The sequence below is a fragment of the Mustela nigripes genome, chromosome 12 (assembly GCF_022355385.1).
Source record: "Mustela nigripes isolate SB6536 chromosome 12, MUSNIG.SB6536, whole genome shotgun sequence".
Lineage (NCBI taxonomy): Eukaryota > Metazoa > Chordata > Mammalia > Carnivora > Mustelidae > Mustela > Mustela nigripes.
This window is the reverse complement of record NC_081568.1, coordinates 140,600,990-140,619,272: the sequence shown is the minus strand read 5'-3', so window position 1 is coordinate 140,619,272 and position 18,283 is coordinate 140,600,990. Positions and strand designations below refer to the sequence as shown.

Below are 18,283 nucleotides of genomic sequence, written 5' to 3'. Positions count from 1 at the left end.
ATATTTCTACTTTCTTTGTCCTCTGGAACCTACTCAAAGTATGGTCAAGTAGCAAGTAACATCTGGGAGCTTATTAAAAATGCAAATTATTGTGCTCCGTTCGGCAGCACATATAATACTAAAATAGGGATACAGAGAAGATTAGCGTGGCCCCTGAGCAAGGATGACACACAAATTTGTGAAGGATTCCATATTTAAAAAAAAAAAAAAAAAGGCAGATTAATTCTACTGCAGACCTACTGAGTCAACATCTGCATTTTAACTAAATACTTTTGTGATTTGTACCTACATTAAGCTTTTGAGGACTGGTCTAGAGCAGGGCATCAACAAATCATGGCCTAGCTACATTTTATTTGTGAGTAAAATTTTATTAGAACACAGCTACCTCACTCATTATTTCTTTTCTATAATTACCTTTCCACTACAATAGCAGAGTCCAGGAAAGCAAAGACTTTATAGATGGCAAGGCTAAAATGTTTACTATATGACCCTTTAAGAAATGGTTTTTCAACCCTGCTCTAGAATATCTCTTACTGTCCTCACTTCCCATAATCCTGTTTTTTTCAGACTGCCTCTCTGTACCCCCCAGTATCTCACTATCACTTTAAACAACAATTATAGGGACATCAGCCTGCTCTTTATCTTCAGAACCATGCTTCACTAAAAAGACACAGTGCCCTCACAGATGGTCCATCTTGCCTTGCCTTTTCTCTCAACTTCCAAACCTTTAACTCTCCTCACGTGTTGTTTGTATCTTGGTGTGTTGCAGTCTTATTGCCTACCACATTTATCACTGAGCAGTGTTACCATTTCACAAAAGTCAATGATAATTTTTCAAGTAGCTATGAAATAAACTTTTGAGAGTATATGGTTTCTTAATACCAGTTGGCAACATTCTTTGCTCCTTAGTGGGAAGTTGAGGGGAATTAATCTAGAAGCTTTTAGCATTCCACTGTAATTTCAGTTGTGTAATGTATACTTCAGTGCTTATACTTTTCTACTTTAGTTGTCAATACTATATTGCTCCTTAGCTAGGCTCTGTACCTCAATTCTTAGCTTTCTAATGCATCCTTCATATTGCCAACACAGTTGTATAACTAATAATAGAGTTATATAACCACACTATAAGGGAGATCACATTACTGGTTCTTTTCAAGAGCCCTTCAAGGCTCCTCATTGTATCTAGAATACCATATTCTTTAGCATGGCATTCAATACCTTCTTCAGTCTGAATTATTTTGTAGATTTAACACTCACTATAGCTTTCAGCATAAATTTTAAGGCACAAAAAAACTATTCTTCATTACCTACCCCCTATATTTAACAATCTACTTACTGTCCATTCACCATAAGCATGATGATTCCAAACAGCACAATAGCTAAGCATGCTGTCTCCCTTAGTGTAGGGAAGCCTACCATGCTAAATAAAACAGAGGACAGTAATCCTGGTTAGTTTGTCAATTATGAACAGAAATGGGCTGCCAGAAGTTATTGAGCCCTAAAAGAGGCATTAAGTGGAATAAATGACCTGTGAGCAACAGTTCCTCAGATTTAGGAAGATACTGCATTCTAAAATAAAAATAAGCTGCTATGAAGTAAAACCAGTAGAATAGGAAAGAATTCTTGGAAATTTAAAACATGTGATTCCCAAAATTGTGTTAGTAGAACAACTAGTCATTATAAGGGCTGAATCACAGAATGGAAATAGTTGAAAATCTAGTTTGTGACTGGAAGGACAACTTAGGAAATTATCCTTTGATAAAAATAATACAAGAATCAAATTAAGACTAAACCCAGGAAAACTTAAAAAGACACTTAAATGGTATTTCAGAAGAAGAAAAAAATGATGGAATAGAAAGAAGCACTATATTCAAAGGAATTAATTAGAGTAAAAATATTCCCAAATCAAAGAAAAATGGAATTTTTAAAAAGAAAGGACCTACCAAGTACTAGGCAGAAGTATTGAGAAACATCACTTGCCTAGATACATCCTGATTATTTGATTTTTGTTTTTTTAACCCAAAGATAAAGAGAGCTTATAGGAAGGAGGAGGGGTAAGATGATTACTTAGAACCTCTCCACCCCTCCCCTCTAAATGTAATGACATTCACCTACTCAAAGATTACACATAGGAAAGCAATATTCACAGAAGTCTGATGGACAACGAATGGGAATTAGTTGTCATTATCTGTCCAAACAGTCATTCAAACTTGATGAAAAATACATTAAAAAATGTATTTTTAAGTGTACAGAGATATAACATGTTCCATATATCCTTTCTAAAGACCATATGTATGTCTTCTCCAGAAAACAGGATAAATCACAAAAAGGATAGACTTTGAGTAGATATCTATAACATTCTCTGTGGATAAACAATTGGATAAATGATGAGTTACTGTTCCTAATATTCGCCTTATCAATTTTTTAAAAAGAAAATAGAGAAGTAGATAAAGGATATAATCAAGTCAGTTTACAAAACTACTATGCATGACCAACAGTCCTGACTAATAATTGAAGAAATACATATTAAAATTAGCCCTTTTTCTGTATACCAGCAAATATTTAAAATTTTAGTAATAAGCACTGTTGACTAATGTGTAAGAAAAATAGGCGTATGAATTGATATTACCACTTAGGATTAAATTTCACGAAATTTCACTAAGCATTTCTTTTCTTTAGGTTATAAAAATAACATATACAGAAAAGAAATGCCAGTGTTAAATGATGCTGTTTGACAAAGCTGTCCCATTTCTAAATATCTATCGTACATAAATACTCAAAGGTTTATATACCATAATATTTATTTATTTTAAAGGTTTTATTTATTTATTTGAGAGAGGGAAAGAGATACAAGCGGGGGTGGGGAGAGAAGCAGAGAGACAAGCAGACTCCCCACTGTGCAGGGAGCCCGACACTGGGCTTGCTCTCAGGACCCTGAGATCATGACCTGAGCCAAAGACAGATGCTTAACCAACTGAGGCCACCCAGGCGCCTCTGTACCAGAATATTTAAAGGAGCACTTGGTATTAGGGAAAATTGGAAACTGTCCATAAAGGAAAAAGCTTTCAAACAAGTCATAATACAACATATAGTTAAATACTACACTGCACAAGAATGAAGTAGATTAAATGTACTAATACAAAAAGATGGCTATAACAGGTAAAAAATGTAATTGTAGAACTGTATATTTATTATGATTCTCATTTTTTTAAAAATCCTGTGTGAATGTTGGACTATTCATAGAATAGATTTGAAATGGAACACATCACATTGTTAATAGTTTCTAGATCTGGAGGTAGGAGAGGGCAAGAGTCCAAAGTAGACTTTTTTTTTATATTATAAACTGTATATGTTATTTTTATAACCTAAAGAAAAGAAATGCTTAGTCTTCCTTATCCTTTTATATCTCTAACATACACTCCCTCATTTAATAATTTTGACATTTTCTCAATCAGATTACCCTGAGTTCCCATAGTGGGAATTCTGTTTCATTTTACTTTCTACTCTTATTGACACATTTTTCTTATATATTTCTTGAAGTCCTTATTTTTTCTTGGTCATAATGACAGTTTTCTATTTTATATATACTAAACATTTGTTGCATGACTTAATGTGTAAATCTATTATCCTATTTTTTGAGTACTTTTAGATAATATATAGACTCTGCTTTTGGTTAGTATGATAAAGTATGTATGTCTGATGTTTGCTTATTCTGTGGACCTGGAATTTTCTTAAGCAGTAGCTAACTTTTTCTGGACTAGATCCATGCATAGGTGAAGTAAAAGTCCATTTATCAACAAAATATTTGAGATCAAAATATGGGATTCACAATGGGGGTATGGGTTAATATGTACTTTTGTATTAGTATTAGAAACTTAAAAAAATATTTTTCTCTAAGTTTGGAATAGTTGATGCTGACGGATATTTAAGTTTGTATCAAACAAACTGGAAATGTTGCCCAGTAACTGGAAGCATGCCTAAGCCATACCTGGTAAGCCAAAAATTCTTACCTTTAAACTTTTTTGAATTTTTATTTTATTTTATTTTATTTTTGTTGGTTTTTTTTTTTGTTTTTTTGTTTTTTTGTTTTTTCAGAGAGAAACAGAGTCAAGGTAAGGGCACGGGGAGAGAGAATCCCAAGCAGGCTTCATGCCTCGCATAGAGCCCTACATGGAGCTTAGTGTCATAACCCAGAGGTCACAACCTGAGCTGAAATTAAGAGTGGGACATTTAACTGACTGAGCCACCCAGATACTCCTTGAATTTTTATTTAATTTAATTAATTAATTTATTTGACACAGAGAGGGAGCATGAGAGAGAGAGCGAGCAAGCACAAGCAGGCAGTGGAGAAGCAGGCTCCCCACTGAGCAAGGAGCCCAATGCAGGACTCTGTTCCAGGACCCCTGGGATCATGACCTGAGCTGAGGGCAGATACTTAATGGACTGAGCCACCCAGGCACTCCTGAATTTTTATTTTTAAAGAAATAAGGAATATACATTTGAGGCAATAGATATTAAAGCCAAAAAGTGAAATCTCTTTAGTTCTGTGTATACAATCACTTTACTATAAACTCCTGTCATTGTGTTATGTGAAAATTAATCTGTGAGGTTTAAAAATTCTTAGTCTCTGGTAATTTGGAAAATTAACCTGTATTGAACAAACGTGGTACCTCCAGAGACCCATGCAGCCTGTAGGTTACCCAAGCCCTTTTCCATCCTCACTAGGCTACAGTGGGGATTATACCTAAAAAGAATGATCAACAGACTATGCATCTGCTGGGGTTGGTTTTTTGTTTTTTTGTTTTTTTGTTCTTTTTTTGCAATTAGCCCTTATGAATAAACAAAATAGAAAGGATATGTTATAGCTGGCACAATTATTTTCTTGCCCATGTCTTTTTTTTTTTTTTAAGATTTTATTTATTTATTTGAGAGACAACAGAAGGAGAAGCAGAGGGAGAGGGACAAGCAGACTCTATGCTAAGTGCACAGCCCAACATGTGGCTCTATCTCACAACCCTTGAAATCATGATCCAAGTGGAAATTAAGTGTCTGAGCTTAATTGACTGAGCCACTCAGGTGCATCTTGCCCTGTCTTTAAAAAAAAAAAAAAAAAAAAAATTGATACATCTCTGTTCGGGACTGCACAAGCATAATGAGCCTTCTGCAACTTCAGAGAACACTGAGTTTGTATTTAATATATTTTTAGTATATGTGCTGCCGAAGCAAGCACTAATATATTTTTCAGTGAAGCCCTTTATAGGACTAAGCAATACCTATTAGGAAAATATTGAGAATATAAGTTAAGGTTCTGATAATTCACTCAAGGTTAAATTCTGGGATATGGTACTGATTTAAACAAAAGCAAGGGGATGGTTGGTGAGAGTACTTTGCAATAATATTTTTCCTCATTTTTTTATTAAGCCAGTGGATTTAAATATATGTTTATATTCCCTTATGGGCTGCCTCTTTTTTAAAAAAATAAATAAATTGGATTGGAAACGTACATTATTGATTTTGGGTGTTAAAGTGTATTTTGTTTGTTTTAAGGACATATCTAAGGGTAGTCAGGGTAGTCAGGGGAAATGGGGAAGTGACTCAAAGGAAAAACCTTTTATGTGTTGATTTTGATATACTTAAAACATTTTTTATTGAAGAGAAATATCTCAACAAGTATAGCTTGGAAATCTTTGTAATAGACTAGACCTCTCATATTAAGTTACTGTTTGATGGAGCGTTCACAAACATTGTAAATTTTCTAGTTTTGTTGACTTAATAATATGTTTATATTCACACATTTGAAAAAATATTTTACTGCAACAGACTTTTAACTAAAGGAAACAAACTGAGGGTTGCTGAAGGGGAGGTAGATGGGGGGATGGCGTATCTGGGTGACAGACATAAAGGAGGGCACATGATGTGATGAGTACTGGGTGTTTCACGCAACTGATGAGGTACTGAATTCTACATCTGAAACAAGTGGTGTGCTGTATGTTGGCTATCTGAAATTAAATTAGAAAAAGAAAAAAAATTATTTAAGAGTTTAAACATTTCTGAAAACAAATAATTTAGTCTGAGATAATCTAAAATTCTAGTTTTTTCTAAGAAAAAATTCTCACAGATATTGAGAAATATTAAACAATTAGCCTCCTTTTGTTTTCTTTTGAACTTTTAGATGAACAAAAGCACAGGGTCTCATAAAGACTTACAATGCATATGGTTCAGGGAAGTTGTGTGTGTGAAAAAGAAAGAGAAAGAGAAAAAGAGAAGGAGAGGCAAAACATGTGCCACATGTTCAAAATTGGTGAATTTGGATAAATGGTATATGAAAATTCTCTTTATTACTCTTGAAACTTGTCTAAAGTTTGTGGGGAAAGACTCAAAAGGTTTAAGTAAGCCACAGATTGATTACATGATCCCTTTTTTATTAATGCATCTACTTGGTTATAAAATTGCTAGTGACAGCAGTAACATTTGTTTGTTTCTAACTGTTCCAGACTTGGCAGTGTCACAACAAAACAGCCAATGATTTTGTCTTTGTTAGTTCCTCCTCTTTGATAGCTACAGCTGGTCTTTCAACTGACAATAGGTAAGAGATTATAACTGAAATTTAAGTGTGCATCTGGATAGCTGAACTTTGTTTTTTATTTCCTTTGCATTCTTGTATCTCAAGAATGTTTTCACAGTTATGCTTTTCAATATTTTATTATAAAGACTTGTTACTTAGAGTAGTTTTACTGTTCTAATTGTAAAGGTAGGGAAATTTTGGTGACCTTAAAAACAAAATCCATTCCTTGTGTATTATTAATATTGCAATGTTAAGACTTCAGGAGAAAATAATTTGATAGTGAAATTAATTTTTCTCCATATTATTCTTTATGTGTTAAGAAAGCTTGAGGCAAAAAAGAAGAACTATTATTTATTGGTCCACCTTTTTCATTAATCCTCATGGTGGCTCTCTTAGGTAGGTATTATTAGTATTTCATGATTCAAAAAAAAACAAAAAAAACAACTAGAAACTCAAAAGACTTCTTAGTTAAACAGTAGCTAGTGAGTGGCAGCCTATCCCCATCTCTCCCAAAACCTTAAATATATAAGAAGATGTCTCCTCCTGCCTCAGTCCACAACACCCCGTTTCACTTCCCTTGTGCAGCAGAGTTCTGCAGAGGTTGCTGAGATTTTCTATTTATCTGTAAAGCCTTACTTTGCAGTACAAGTTGGATTGTAGGAATATGGAGGCTTCAGCCCATCTTGGATAGAAATTCTTGCGTATGTTAGTGCCTCCTTTGCCACTCATAGAAAGGACTAAAAGCTACTCCCATTCATAGCAGAAATAAGTTTTCTTTGTGTTCCAAAAAAATTCAGTGTCCTGCTATTGGTATATGTCAGTCCATCTGTCAGATTAGAGAATCAACAAATACAAAAAGTAGTTTCTGTATTCAGGCTTTATATAGCATTATTTGTAAATAAGTGCCAGTCTAAAGTTACTTAGTTTTTTAGGTTAGTAATTTTTTGAATTTTGTGTGAAAAGTAATCATGCATAAATATATTGGTTACTTGTATTTGGTTCTTTTATAAATTTAAGAACTTCTTATGAGAACAAGGTTCAAATGTTAATATAACTATATGAGACAGCTTATTTTTTATTATGTTGTTAAAATTTTGTGTCATTCAAATAATTTTTTTTTTCAGGAACATATGTTTGTGGGATACTCTCGTAGCACCTGCCAATAGTTTAGTCCATGGTAAGTTTTGAAAGCATTTTGTAAATTCTGCAAGTCAATTCATAAAGTAAAAGAATTTTTTAATGGCTTGTCTTTAATGACATATATTTATTAGCCTGTGAGGTTTATTTTTCCCACAGTGGCGCAAATTTTGAAAGCAGAAAAATGCAAGATATGTAATTAATTCTTTACTATACCTGATGAAGGATAGTAGTAGAACATAGATAATATAAAAGTCATGTTTTTACTTTGGATCTGATAACCACTCCTACTCCGCATTGTACTGGGAGTCCTAACAAATACAGTAAGACAAGAAAAAGAATTAAAAGGTATACGTTTGGAAGAGGAGTAATAAAACTGCCTTTATTCACAGATGACATGATTGTGTAGAAAATCTTAAAGAATCTACAAAAAAAAAAGAAACTTTTGGAACTAATGTGCAAGTATAGTAGAATCACGGGATACTAGGTCAATATACTGAAGTCATTTGCTTTCGTATACACCAGCAATGAACAACTGTGACTTGAAATTTTTAAAAAATCACCATTTATAATAACACCCAAAATAATGACATACTAAGATTTAAATGTAACAAAATACATATAGCCTCTGTTGGGGAAAACTATAGAAAAAAGATAAGAAATCAGAGATGTAAATAAATGGAGAGCTAGTCCATATTCAGTGTTGTTAGCCAATGTTGTTAAGATGTCAGCACTTCCCAACTTTACAAATTAAATGCAATCCTAATCAAAGTCCCAGCAAACTGTATTGTACATATCAACTGGTTCTAAAAGTTCCTATAAGGAGAAAGCAGGCCTAGAACACTGGATACTGAGAAAAAAACAAACTTGAAGAACTCACACTACCTGATTTCAGGACTTACTATAAAACTACAGTAATGAAAGACACATTATGTATGGGTTAAGAATAGATATAGATCACGGAACAGAAACTAAACCTTCTAGAAGGAAGTATAGGAAAAGATCTGGGTGACCTTAGGTTTAGCCCTGGGTTTTTAGATACAACCTCAAAAGCACTGTCCATGAAAGAAATGATATATTCAAGACTTTAAAATTACCCTCTCCTTAGTATCTACATGGCAAGTAAGCATATGATTAAGTACTTAACATCAGTAGTCATTAGGGAAATGGAAACTAAATTCCCCATAAGATACTACTCTATACCCTAAAATGGCCAAAGTCAATGATTCTAGAATACCATGTGTTGGCAAGGATATAGAGAACTTGGAGTCCTCATGGTTTGCTGAATGAGTATAAAAGGGAACAGCTGCTTTGGAAAACTGATTGGCAGTTTCTAACAAAGTTAAACATGCACCTATATATATACCCCAAAGAAATGAAGACACACGCCCACAAAAAGACTTGTATAGGAGGGACGCCTGGGTGGCTCAGTTGGTTAAGCAGCTACCTTTGGCTCAGGTCATGATCCCGGCGTCCTGGGATGGAGTCCCACATCGGGCTCCTTGCTCCGCAGGGAGCTTGCTTCTCCCTCTGACTCTGCCTTCCACTCTGTCTGCCTGTGCTCACTCTTGCTTGCTCTCTCTCTGACAAATAAATAAATAAAATCTTTAAAAAAAAAAAAAAAAAAAAAGACTTGTATAGGAATGTTCTTAGCAGCTTTATTTATAAAAGCCAAAAACCAGGAACAACACAAATACATCCAACAGGAACCTGGTCTATTTATGTAATGGAATACTATTAAGCAATTTAAAAAAGGCATGGCCTACTACTGATACATGGGACAACATTCATCAACCTCTAAAACATGTTGAAGGAAAAGAAGCCAGGCACAATAGAGTATATACCACAAAATTCTACTTATGTGAAGTTCAAGAACGGGTAAAAGTAATCAGATAGAAATCAGACTAGTGATAGCCATTGTGGGAAAGGAAAGCTGACTACAGAGAGGCATGAGGGAACTTTCTGGGATGACAACAGCATTCTGTGTCTTTAATTGAGTGATGGTTACACAGATGTCTCCATTTGTCAAAGCTCATCAGAGGTGAACACTTAGAGTTTCTGCATTTAACACTGTATAAGTTAAATCTCAAAAGTACTAGTAAAACTCAAAAAATCCTTCTCTATAATTTTTTCTTCAGATTCTTAAAATAAGTATATTGAGTACTTAGTATATGCCTCATACTCTACATGTTTTGAATATATTAACTAATTTAATCCTCACACAAACTTATTAAGCAGGCTGGATTGTCTCTTTTTACAAATGATGAAACTGAGACTTAACATTAAAAGAAAAAAAAAGTAATTCACCTAAGTTATACATTTAAACCCATGCAAAAAAACAAGATTTATATCTTGACATCCTGACTCCCAAATCTTCATTCTTCATCTTTATGCCATATTGTCTTTGAGCTGTTTATAGATGTTTTTTTCCCTGAAATTTGTTAGGCTAGACTTTTTTTTTTAAGAAAAAAATATTCATTGTATTTATGTATTTAACACTTAATATTGATATGTCTTCAAGTTCGCCAGTTTGGGGTTTTTTTTTAATGGCATTGTTTAATCTGCTCTTAATCCAATGCAGTGTATTTTTCACTTTAGTATTATAGTTTTTAATCTCTGGACCTTTTATTTGTATCTCTTTTTTATATCTTTCATGTCTCTACTTAACAAGCTTGATCTTTCATCCAGCTGTAGGAAAGGACAGTTGTATGGCTCACTCCTAGCTTGCTTCCCATCTCTTAGAGATCGTTTTTCTTTGCCTGATGTCCAGTGCCCCAAACCATTGTTTCCTATATATCATTTTATTTTTTTAATTGTTTCAGGTAGGTGGGTAAACCTGGTGATCTGTTGTTCTACATTGGCCAGAAGCCAGAAGTCTGTTTCTTATACCATTAAATGGTTTTTCCTTTTCTATTTTATTTTATTTTTACTTTATCTTTTAGCTTTTACATGCCATGATAGTGGAGCTACTGTTTTAGCATATGCTCCAAAACATCAGCTACTAATATCAGGCGGCAGAAAAGGCTTTACATGTGCATTTGACCTTCGGCAACGACAGCAAAGGCAGCTTTTCCAGAGCCATGATTCTCCTGTTAAAGCCATTGCCATTGATCCGACAGAAGAGTACTTTGTTACAGGATCTGCTGAAGGCAATATAAAGGTAAGTACAGTAATGGCATAGTATCTGCAAAATACAAAGAAAACTTCAGAAACCTTAAGTGTTTAATTGGACTGATGATATTATTTAAATAATAGAAATATTAACTCCTACTTGTGGTCAACATGTTAGTTGCTATTTAATAAACCTTTTAATGAATGACATTTAACCTAAAAATGTCTCTTTTCAGTTGTTTTCAAGTGTACCTAATTAATGTGCAAAAGAACTTAATTTTCCACAGATAGAAACATATTTCAGACATTTGAATTAGTCTTGACTCCCGTTTTCAGAGTCACTGAACTCAGTTTCAGGTACTGTTAAATATACTAACATTTCCCTTGATCCTGAATTACTCCCCTTTATTTTAATTTATAGCATTAGCATCCAGCCACCCTGATTGACGAATTCTGAATGTACCTGGATAAACCCTGTCCTTCTCAAACTCCACTGTGTTTAAAGCTTAGAGGTTGTTTAAAATGTTAAGCAGCTTATTAAAATGCATCCCATTCTATAAATACTGTTGCAAGGTCCCACCCCAGAGATACTCAGATGGTAACTCTAAAGCTCAGGAATGTGCATTTTTATAATGCATACCTAGCAGTCTAGATGGAGGATCCTCTGGCCACACTTGGAAAGATCTCCAGGGTTAAATCAGTTTAGAAGTCCTTAAATTATTGTAATGGCCAGCAACCCACTGAAGGACTCTACAGTCTTAGAATCCATTGTTTTAAGCCCTAGTGAGAAATGCTTATAAATTACTTTGTAAGTAATTTACTTCAATAACAGGCACGTTTATTTTGGTAGAGACTGAAAACAGAAAATCTCACTAAAGTGTATTAAAGTTATGATCATTTATCTTGCAATTGGAACATAGTTTTGCCATTTCTGAGGCCCTCATTCCAGTGGTTCTAATCCTTTGCTGGGTATTCTAAGAATAAAAAATAAAAAAGAATAGAAAGTTGAAGTGTATACATTATAAACTATACAGCACAAGGTTTTCTTTTTTCTTTTTTTTTAATTAATCCATGGTAATTTTCATTGCTTATTAATATATTACTGTGTTGGGGGAGCCTGGGGAACAGAGTAAATTGGTTTGGGGAAAGTTTTGGAAAATGCACTTTAACCCAAATGAAAAATACTTTACTGCTGAAAATTCAAATATGTGGCCTGTCAATCAACAAGTATTTTATATATAGGAGCCTTCTCATTTTTTATCTTCCAGTAAAGTTAACCATGATATTTAGGTATCATTCATATTATGTACATATAATTTCACATAGATATTATGTAGCAGCAGGTATTTTTGTATGATTTTAATTTGCATCACAAACACATTGCACACACATGAAGTAAAAGCACTAAAAATGTAGAACTAACTTTCAGGTTTTCCTAACCTGAGATTTATGTCCTTGTATTTTTGGGGATCATGAGACCGCCACAGAAGGTATTGGCTTGTGTTTTGTTTTTTCTTTTTCTTTTTCTTTTTTTTTTTTTTTTTTTAAGGATTTATTTATGTATTTGAGAGACAAAGCAAGTGAGCAAGCACCAGAGGGAGAGGGAAGAGGAGAAGCAGACTCCTCACTGAGCAAGGAGCCCGATGCAGGGCTGGATCCCAGGACCTTGAGATCATGACCAGAGTGGAAGGCAGTCGCTTAACTGACTGATCTTGATTTTAACCACATTAGCACAAGCTTTTCTGAAAGTCCCTATAATATTACAAGTTTCTATAGTATTGTACACTTAACCTCCTCTACCTAAGTTCTTCTCTTAGATGCAAGGTAAAATACTTTCTAAATGGATGGATTTTGAATAATAATAATATCAAAGGATTTGGAAAATAGCAACACACAGTCAAAATGTTACGACCTTAGACTTACATAGAAGTCTATGTAAGAAAGAAAGGGTCTAAACAGGTCTAATTTTTCATTTGGATTTTTAAGGTAATCATCAACCTCAATTTTTAATTCTGTTCCTAATGTCTTTCAGATTTGGAGTCTATCTACCTTTAGTCTTCTCCACACTTTTATCAATGAACATGCCCGGCAGTCCATTTTTAGAAACATTGGAACTGGAGTGATGCAAATTGAGACAGGACCAGCAAATCACATTTTTTCATGTGGAGCTGATGGAACAATGAAAATGAGGATACTGCCAGATCAGTTTAGCCCATTAAATGAAGTATTGAGAAATGATGTGAAATTTATGCTATAACATTTTGACAATAAGATGTATAATTTATTCCCTATTCCATGGAAGTGGCCAACACATGTAATGTACAGTGATCACTGTCTCTGCCACAGATAAGCTAATGCTTTCTTGTTTTCGTATTTATTTTACGGAGCTTTGCCCTTGATGCACTGATGCCTTAAAAATTAACAAGGTCATTCAGAATTAGACTATATATTGCCTAAAGTAAAATGTATAAGTAATACTGTAATAATACATATTTATAGTATGTTATAGTGAGTATGTCATAGTGTTAAAGGAGTTTTGTGTTCTGATTGTTAAACTCTTCTGCAGATGTCTCTGTATGAATTTAACAGTAAAAATACCCTTTATGTAAAGGCAGTTGACATCAGTCATCACTTAATTCACCATGCCCTTACTTCTTTTTTCAAACTAATACATCTCAAACTCTTCTTCTGTTAATGATAGATTGATAATTGGGCAAGAATAAAAAACATAATGAACATCTTCATTAAAAACTGTCATTGGGACTTCAGTGATATATGACCCAAGATAAAGTTCCCTGTTTCCTGCCTGAAGCCCAAGTGTGTTTGTATATATGTAATATATCTTACACATCTTATCTGGACTTAGTTTGTGTATATATCAGAGGAAATTACAAGTCTTTTCATGTGTTTTTGTGCCATAACAACTACTGCCACTAGAATAGCGACCTTTTTTGCAGCTGTCTTTTTCCATGTTTTTTTGTTTTTAGTTTTTTAATTCCCATCCTAATTTTCAAATAATTTCAGGAAAACATCCAAGATTATAATTTTAAAGATTATCTTGAGTCAATTACGTCTTAGCAGGCAATAATGATTCTGTGTTGGCATATATGAGACACTTAAAAGTAAGTTTATAAAATTGTCAAAGGATTTTAGAGCACCTAACATTTTACTTCGTCTTTCTCTCTCTTTTTTTTTTTTTTTAGGTGCTTTTAGTCTCAAAGTTCTGAACACCTTATAGCAGTGTTTTTAGAAACAAATGTGAAAACAGTAAAATTAAATAGATAATATTTACAAATGTAAAATACCTGCCAGATCTACCATTAATAGAAAATAAACTAAACCTTATATTTTATTATTTTTTTGCCAAAATACATTATTTTACTATAAAATATGACCAAAATATTAAAAATGCACAATGCTTTTAACTTAAATGTGCTAATAACCCTATTTCTGTCTGTTTTGTGCTAACTTTTCTGATTAAAAATTATAGACAACTTGATAAATACTTGATTTTAGCCAAGGAGACTGGAGGCAGACGGGACTAAGTGTTTGAGGGACAATTATATACTATGTAGCTTAAATATATTTTGTTAATAGGAATTATAAAAACATTTTTATGTAACAAAATATGAACAACTATTATCTTGGAAATTAAAGAGTCAAAGCGAAGAAATGAAGGGCTGGTAAAATGAATTTTGTAATATCCTCAGGATACTTTTATCTTAAAAGTATATTGTTAAAGATTTTGTAAATTGTATTCATAATTTTAAATGTGTTAAGCTAGTTGCAGTGAGAACACTGTCGTTGATTATGTAGAGAGTTTATGTGCACATAATAACCTGTATCTATAACCGTGCAATAACAGTAACAGTATGTGACTGTTTGGCCGCAGAGAGATCTGTGGCGGCATTGCAAATGATCCTGCTGTGTGCTGTAGTTCAGCTTAAGTTATTTTTCAGTAACTGCACAAATCAAGATTCAAAAGGCTTTAAACACTTTCAATTAGATAGAAAATTTATTATGCTTATTATTAGAAAAAAGGCATTGTGGATGAACAATTAAGCATTTTAATTGAGGGTTTATATGAGTAATAAATTATGTAAGCCCATATGTATTTACATCAGAGTCATAATATTTTAAATAAACAATCATGCAGTGACATTTTTTAGCATGCTATTGTTTTAAGTAATATTTATGCAACTTTAGTTGACTTAAAGGATATGTGACATTTTAAAATAGAGAACTTCTGTATTTATATTTGGTAAATATAGGAAGGATTGAGTAGTTTTCCTGAACACCTTATTCTTCCTTTTCTATTATCTTTTTAACTTAATATATAAACATTATTCAAAAAAGGTAAGAATAAAAAGTTGAAATGTATATTTAAATATAAAGTGGTGTACATACATGTAAAATTTTATCCACATTAATGGAATGGGTACATCAAAATACATACTTTTTTTAATTGTGCATTTTCTGAGAATGTGGCTTTGTAATGACAGAAAAGTTTACAACATTGCAAGTCTCATTTTCTGAAGTGGAGGATTTTTCTTATGTAGAATCATGAGACAGTCAAGTCCATCCCCCTTTCTTTACTTTATCCAAATTTATTTCTCCTTTTTTAAAAAATTACTTAAGAAATTGCAAGAATTTCTCACACTGATCTCAACAGTCAAGAGTACAATACAGAGATTCCCACTATAAGAAAATCTTTATACAATTTTAAAGTGGTGATGATCTTTTTAACAGGGCTGGAAAGCCAAACCTATTTCACTAAACAAAAAGATGGAATGGCATGAAAGGGGACCATCGTCAAAGTTAAAATAACAGGTAGACTATAAGAACTATTTGTATAGTAATGGGAAAATTATTAATGTACATATTTGTAAAGAGAACTTTGAAGTTGTTGGAGAAATCAATTCATAGAACAAGACATTGAAAAAGTCAGAAAGTATAAAGTATGCTCATCCTAATGGATAAAGGAATGTTAAAAAAAAGAAAAAAAGCAACAATGTGATAGCGCATGTCATCTGTCAGATTGGTATAAAGTCAAGGGACAATATCAGTTTGCTAGAGCTGGAAGGAAACAGGCAACTTGAAATACTGCTGGTAGGAGTAAGTTGCCACAGAGTCACCTAGATGCATGTCAAGTTTGAATATATGTACTTTCACTAAGTAGTCTTACTTTTGAGAAATTATCCTATAAAGATAAAAGCACCTATGCACATAAATATGTGTACATAGATGTTTATTGAGCTATCTGGAGGGGGAAAAAAAAACTAGAAATCTAAATGTTAATTGGTCGGTAAATGGTTAAATAAATTGTCAAACATCCCTGAAATTGAATATTCTCTCAACACTAAAAGAATGCCAGATTTATAGGGGCGCCTGGGTGGCTCAGTTGGTTAAAGCCTCTGCCTTTGGCTCAGGTCATGATCCCAGAGACCTGGGATCGAGCCCCACATCGGGGCTCCTCTCTCTCTGCCTGCCTCTCTGCCTACTTGTGATCTCTGTCTGTCAAATAAATAAATAAAATCTTTAAAAAAAAAAAAAAGATTAAAAAAAATAATGCCAGATTTGTATCTGTTGATCCGAAAATAGGTTAGTGAAAAGGATTTCTAAGTTAAAGGTAAATATCCCATATATTATTTCAGGTTTTTCAGTCCTATATGTATATACAGACAAAGAAATATGTATGGAGGATACACAAAACTATAACTTGGGAAAAGGGAAGAATGAACTAATACTTTTCCAAAACTCCTTTATTTTTTATTATTTTTTAAAGATTTTATTTATTTATTTGACACAGAGAGAGAGAGAGAGACCACAAGTAGGCAGAGAGGCAGGCAGAGAGAGGGGGAAGCAGGCTCCCTGCTGAGCAGAGAGCCTGATTCAGGGCTCTATCCAGGACCCTGAGATCATGACCTGAGCTGAAAGCAGAGGCTTAAACCACTGAGCCACCCAGGTGCTCCTTCCAAACTCCTTTAAACCCCACTGAGTAACAGGATACCAAAGAGTCAGAGAAGATCTGTATCTCTAAACCACACAGTACTTGATGACTGAGAGCTGCTCTGTTGAATGAACTGGATGTGTCAAGAATACTCTTTGAATTGAGCTATTTTGTGCTTGATATTTATTTAAGGTTAAAATGTTGCCCTTTGGTCTACTTGGAAAAAGTTGAACACACATTACTTAAATGTCTTCTAGAGGTGTGTATCTTTTGCTATAGTCTGTATTTCAGTTTTTCATGACATTCCCCCCTGCTGCCTGCTTGTTTCCTGTGTATATGAGGCCAATAATTGAAGGAGCTCATGCAGTCAGAGTATCACATTATTTCACAAGGCTCCTGGGAGTAAGAAATTATTTCTTAGGTTCTCCCCCCACAAATACAGATAGGTGACAGAAATCATTTGTGTGACAATCCATTTCTTTCCACAGAAGAGATGTTTTACCCCTGCACAACTGTCCACCCTGTGTAGGTCTGACCTATGTGACAGAATTTAAGCAATACAGTACATCAGCCCCAGATAAGTGTTGAATCATTTTATAATCTACATCCCTCCCCACGTACACAGGACTCCCCAGAACTCCAGTATTTTCATCCTGTTAATTGCTTCCAGGTGAGGCTTGAGTACCAGGATCCCATTATCAAAATCAGGTCCAAGTGTGTATTTGGCTCCTTGGGTGAGGTTCCTTGTGTACAGTACTTCTCAGTCTAAAGACCTATGAACTAAGGGGACAAGTTACGTGCCTTGCACACACCAAACTCACAGTTGTAAGAGAGAGATACATGACTATCTCCCATTCTAAGAGGGCAAATGGGAGTCATTCAGTAGTACCTGGTCCATAGAGATTCTGAAGTTTAGCTGAGAAGTCACCAGTCCCTTGAGTAATCCTCGAATTAATTCTCCACAACTCTTGACTCCACCCTTGGGCTGTTTTTTCTTTCAAACTCTGAGTGAGCTTTTTTCTGTAAAAGTGGCCCATGTTTTTAACTGATAAGAGTATCAGCCTGTTTCTTGGCAAGAGTTGTTTCAGGGTGCAGAGTCCTCTTTTCATTTTGTGCTATCCCTATTCCTTATAGTTCAGTCCAGTAAAATTGCTTTAAAAACTTGCTGTGTTGGGGCGCCTGGGTGGCTCAGTGGGTTAAGCCGCTGCCTTCAGCATGGGTCATGAACTCAGGGTCCTGGGATCGAGTCCCGCATCGGGCTCTCTGCTCAGCGGGGAGCCTGCTTTCTCCTCTCTCTCTCTGCCTGCCTCTCTGCCTACTTGTGATCTCTCTCTGTCAAATAAATAAATAAAATCTTTAAAAAAAAAAAAAAAAAGAACTTGCTGTGTTTTTCCTATATTAACTTCACTTAATCCACTAAGAAAAAAGCCACACCCATACATTTTTTCTGACATGGGTTCTCAATAACCTTGAGCTACCCCAAGGTTGTTGTGGTATACCATATTAAGATTCTTAGAAAC

General features: G+C 34.1%; 1 protein-coding gene and 1 non-coding gene across 3 annotated transcripts in view; both read left to right on the top strand.

Annotated features, from left to right (window-relative positions):
- Window positions 1–15,283, top strand: part of DMXL1 (Dmx like 1) — a 126,035-nt gene extending 110,752 nt beyond the window's left edge. For both annotated transcript variants that reach the window (XM_059416079.1, XM_059416078.1), the window contains 5 exons: window positions 3,899–3,991; window positions 6,495–6,586; window positions 7,690–7,742; window positions 10,645–10,862; window positions 12,846–15,283. In XM_059416079.1, coding sequence (XP_059272062.1) covers window positions 3,899–3,991; window positions 6,495–6,586; window positions 7,690–7,742; window positions 10,645–10,862; window positions 12,846–13,070 — 681 coding nt within the window. In that variant the 3' untranslated portion in view covers window positions 13,071–15,283. The remainder of the gene's footprint in view (window positions 1–3,898; window positions 3,992–6,494; window positions 6,587–7,689; window positions 7,743–10,644; window positions 10,863–12,845) is intronic.
- LOC132028959 (U6 spliceosomal RNA) lies at window positions 92–198 on the top strand. Its single transcript, XR_009407613.1, has one exon. It is a non-coding gene; the product is annotated as a U6 spliceosomal RNA (small nuclear RNA).
- Window positions 15,284–18,283: the final 3,000 nt, after the last annotated feature.